This window comes from Carlito syrichta, unplaced genomic scaffold, assembly GCF_000164805.1.
Source record: "Carlito syrichta isolate Samal-C Ts95f unplaced genomic scaffold, Tarsius_syrichta-2.0.1 Scaffold303059, whole genome shotgun sequence".
Taxonomy (NCBI): domain Eukaryota; kingdom Metazoa; phylum Chordata; class Mammalia; order Primates; family Tarsiidae; genus Carlito; species Carlito syrichta.
Window position 1 is genome coordinate 80,222 of NW_007247155.1, and position 3,414 is coordinate 83,635.

The window sequence follows — 3,414 nt, forward strand, 5'->3', positions numbered from 1 at the left end:
AATATATATATATATATAAAATACATAATGTATAATTTTCTATTCATGTATCTATTTGTTAATGATTTGGATGAATTTTTTTTTAATCTCTTGTTTAGTGTCAAACCAGAAGAAATTCAACAAAAATTTATATGTGGATTTCCTTCTTAAAAGAAGAAAAAGTGATTATTGAGGCTATGGATCGGAGCAAACGGAATTCAATTGCAGGATTTCCTCCACGTGTGGAGCGTCTGGAAGAGTTTGAAGGAGGCGGTGGAGGGGATGGGAATATCACCCAGATGGGAAGAGTTTGGCCATCTTCATATCGAGCTCTTATAAGTGCCTTTTCCAGACTGACACGTTTGGATGATTTCACTTGTGAAAAAATAGGTTCTGGCTTCTTCTCTGAAGTATTCAAGGTGAGTGATACCTCAGTTTTTCTCATGTTGTTTTGCTAAGTTGCTCGCTCTATTTAATTAGGACAGATGCTTTGCCTAGTCAGGGTACTGTGGATTTTGAACACTGTTCTAAACTTTCCTCTCAAACATTTATTAACTTGTAGGATATTTTGTTTTAATTCTAAAATGTGTGCTGATCAAAAATTAAAATAATATAGGAGCCTCTTCCACCCCCCATTTGCCCTTATTCACAGGTGTGTGTGTGTGTGTGTGTGTGTGTGTGTGTGTGTACAAGGGGGGACCCACAAAACCCCAGAATTTATTTATTAAAAAAATTGTGTAGTTATTCTTTTTTTTTTTGAGTTGGAGTCTCACTCTGTCGCCCAAACTGGAGTGCAGTGGGCGCTCCCAGCCACCACAGCCTCGACCTCCTGGGCTCTGGTGATCCTTCTGCCTCAGCCTTCCAAGTAGCCAGAATTATAGGCATGCGCTACCACGCCCGGCTGATTTTTTGATTTATTGTAGAGATGAGGTCTCGCCTGCCCAGGCGGGTCTCGAACCCGCGGGCTCAGGCAATCCACTCACCTCAGCCTCCCAAAGGCGCGGGATAACAGGCTGAGCCACCGAGCCCGGCTGTATAGTTATTCTTATGTGTTTAAACTTCAGTCACCTTCAAAAAACTCTCTGTTTGATGCAGTACACGTGTTGAGATGCTTTTTCCACTGCTCAAAACACTTTTGAGGCTGGGCTTGGTGGCTCAGCCTGTAATCCCAGCACTTTGGGAGGCCAAGGGGAGTGAATTGCCTGAGCCGGTAGGTTCAAGACCAGCCTGGGCAACTTGACAAGACCTCATCTCTGCAATAAATAAAAACTTAGCTGGGCGTGGTAGCACTTGCCTATAGTTCCCACTATTTGGAAGGCTGAGGTGGATTGCTGGAGCCCAGCAGGTTGATGCTGGTTGTGACCGTGGGTGTGTCATTGCATTTCAGCCTGGGCAATGGAGTCAGACGCCAACTCAAAAAACAAAAACAAAAAAAACCCCCACTTTTTTAACTCATCAGTTTTGATACCTTTTAGGCTTTCCCCTTTTTTGTTTTACCTCTTCTACATTGGCAAAATATTTCCCTTTGAGGACTTTTTTCATCTGAGGAAACAAAAAAAAGTTGTTTGGAGTGAGATCAGGTGAATAGGGAGGGTGGGGCACCACAGAGGTTGTGCCGTTTTTTTTTTTTGGTCAAAAACTGCTGAACACTCAGTGTAGTGGGGGCAGATGCACACCTAAACCACCCATCATGAAATGGGCAAACATATTGAAAGACTTTCCAAGCCGGGCAACTTGACGAGACCTCCTCTTTATGATAAATAAAAGAAATAGTCCAGGCGCAGTGGCTCAAGCTTGTAATCTCAGTGCTTTGGGAGACCAAGGTGAGAGGATTGCCTGAGCTCAGGGGTTCAAGACCAGCCTGGGCAACTTGGTGAGACCTTGTCTCTACAATAAATCAAAAAATAAGCTGGGCGTGATAGCACGTGCCTGTAGTTCTAGCTATTTGGAAGGCAGAGACAGAAGGATCATCTGAGCCCAGCAGGTTGAAGCTGCAGTGGCCGTGAGCGTGCCATTGCACTCCAGCTTGGGCGACAGAGTGAGACTCGCAACTCAAAAAATTGAGCCCTAAAACTCCTAAATAATAATATTCCCCTTCCCCTAGTTCATTCACACTGCCAGGAGATTATTTCATACCTTTATTTTTCTCTCATCAAATCTAAGTATTTCTTCTCTAGTCCCCATTGTCAGTAATTAATGAACTACTTCTTCTTCTTTTTTTTTTTTTTTGAGTTGTAGTTTCACTCTGTTGCCTAGGCTGGAGTGCAGTGGCATGCTCACAGCCACTGCAGCCTAGACCTGCTGGGCTCAGGCAATCCTTCCACCTCAGCCTTCCAAGTAGATGGAACTGTAGGTGAGTGCTACCATGCCCAGCTTATTTTTTGATTTATTGTAGAGACAAGGTCTTACCAAGTTGCCCAGGTTGGTCTCAAACCTGTGAGCTCAAGCAGTCTTCTCGCCTCGGCCTCCCAAAGTGCTGGAATTACAGGTTTGAGCCGTCATGCCCATCCATGAACTGCTTCTTAATTCACTACGAAAATTGAAGCAAGCAAAAGATAACTTCCATACACTCCCATCAGTACAAATAAGCCATCAACCCACATCTTCACCTACTTCTATGACTTTTATACCTGGCACTATGGATCAACTACCCATGTTCCTATCTAAGTCAGTTATTTCCATTTGTTTTGTACATTGTATTTTCATTTGCCTAGGAATTCTTTTACTTCAGAAAATTTCCTCTCTCTTTTCTATATTATATTTTCACTCTCTGCTAATTATTCCCATTAGCACCTTAAAAAAACCTTTGTTTATGGAGGGGAAAAAACCCCTTATTTCCCACCTATTATTCTTTTTAGCTCTACTTTCTCATGTCTTGTTCTTTTTTGAACCAAAACATCTCCATAGAGTTGTCTCTACTTACCACCTCCATCTCTTTTCCTCCTAGTCTCTCTCTTTAAAATATTTTTATTGGATTATTTAGCCGGGCTTGGTGGCTCAGCCTGTAATCCCGCACCTTTGGGAGGCTGAGGTGAGTGGATCGCCTGAGCCCGTGGGTTCGAGACCCGCCTGGGCAGCGAGACCTCATCTCTACAATAAATCAAAAAATCAGCTGGGCGTGGTAGCGCATGCCTGTAATTCCGGCTACTTGGAAGGCTGAGGTGGAAGGATCACTGGAGCCCAGCAGGTCGAGGCTGCGGTGGCCGGTAGCGTCCACTGCACTCCAGTCTGGGCGACTGAGTAAGACTCCAACTCAAAAAAAAAAAAAAAAAAAAAAAATTTTTATTGGCCAGGTGTGGTGGCTCATACGTGTAATCCCAGCACTTTGGGAGGCTGAGGGAAGAGGATTGCCTGAATCCAGGGGTTTGAGACCAACCTGGGCAACTTGGTGAGACCTTGTCTCTACAATAAATAAAAAAATTAGCCGGGCATGGT

At 43.8% G+C, this 3,414-nt stretch overlaps 1 protein-coding gene across 2 annotated transcripts in view; it reads left to right on the plus strand.

Moving 5' to 3' along the window:
- LOC103259913 (dual specificity testis-specific protein kinase 2-like) overlaps positions 1-3,414 on the plus strand; it is a 75,806-nt gene that overhangs the window by 30,319 nt on the left and 42,073 nt on the right. For both annotated transcript variants that reach the window (XM_021712085.1, XM_021712086.1), the window contains exon 2: positions 99-398. In XM_021712085.1, the coding sequence (XP_021567760.1) occupies positions 132-398 (267 nt within the window). In that variant the 5' untranslated portion in view covers positions 99-131. The remainder of the gene's footprint in view (positions 1-98; positions 399-3,414) is intronic.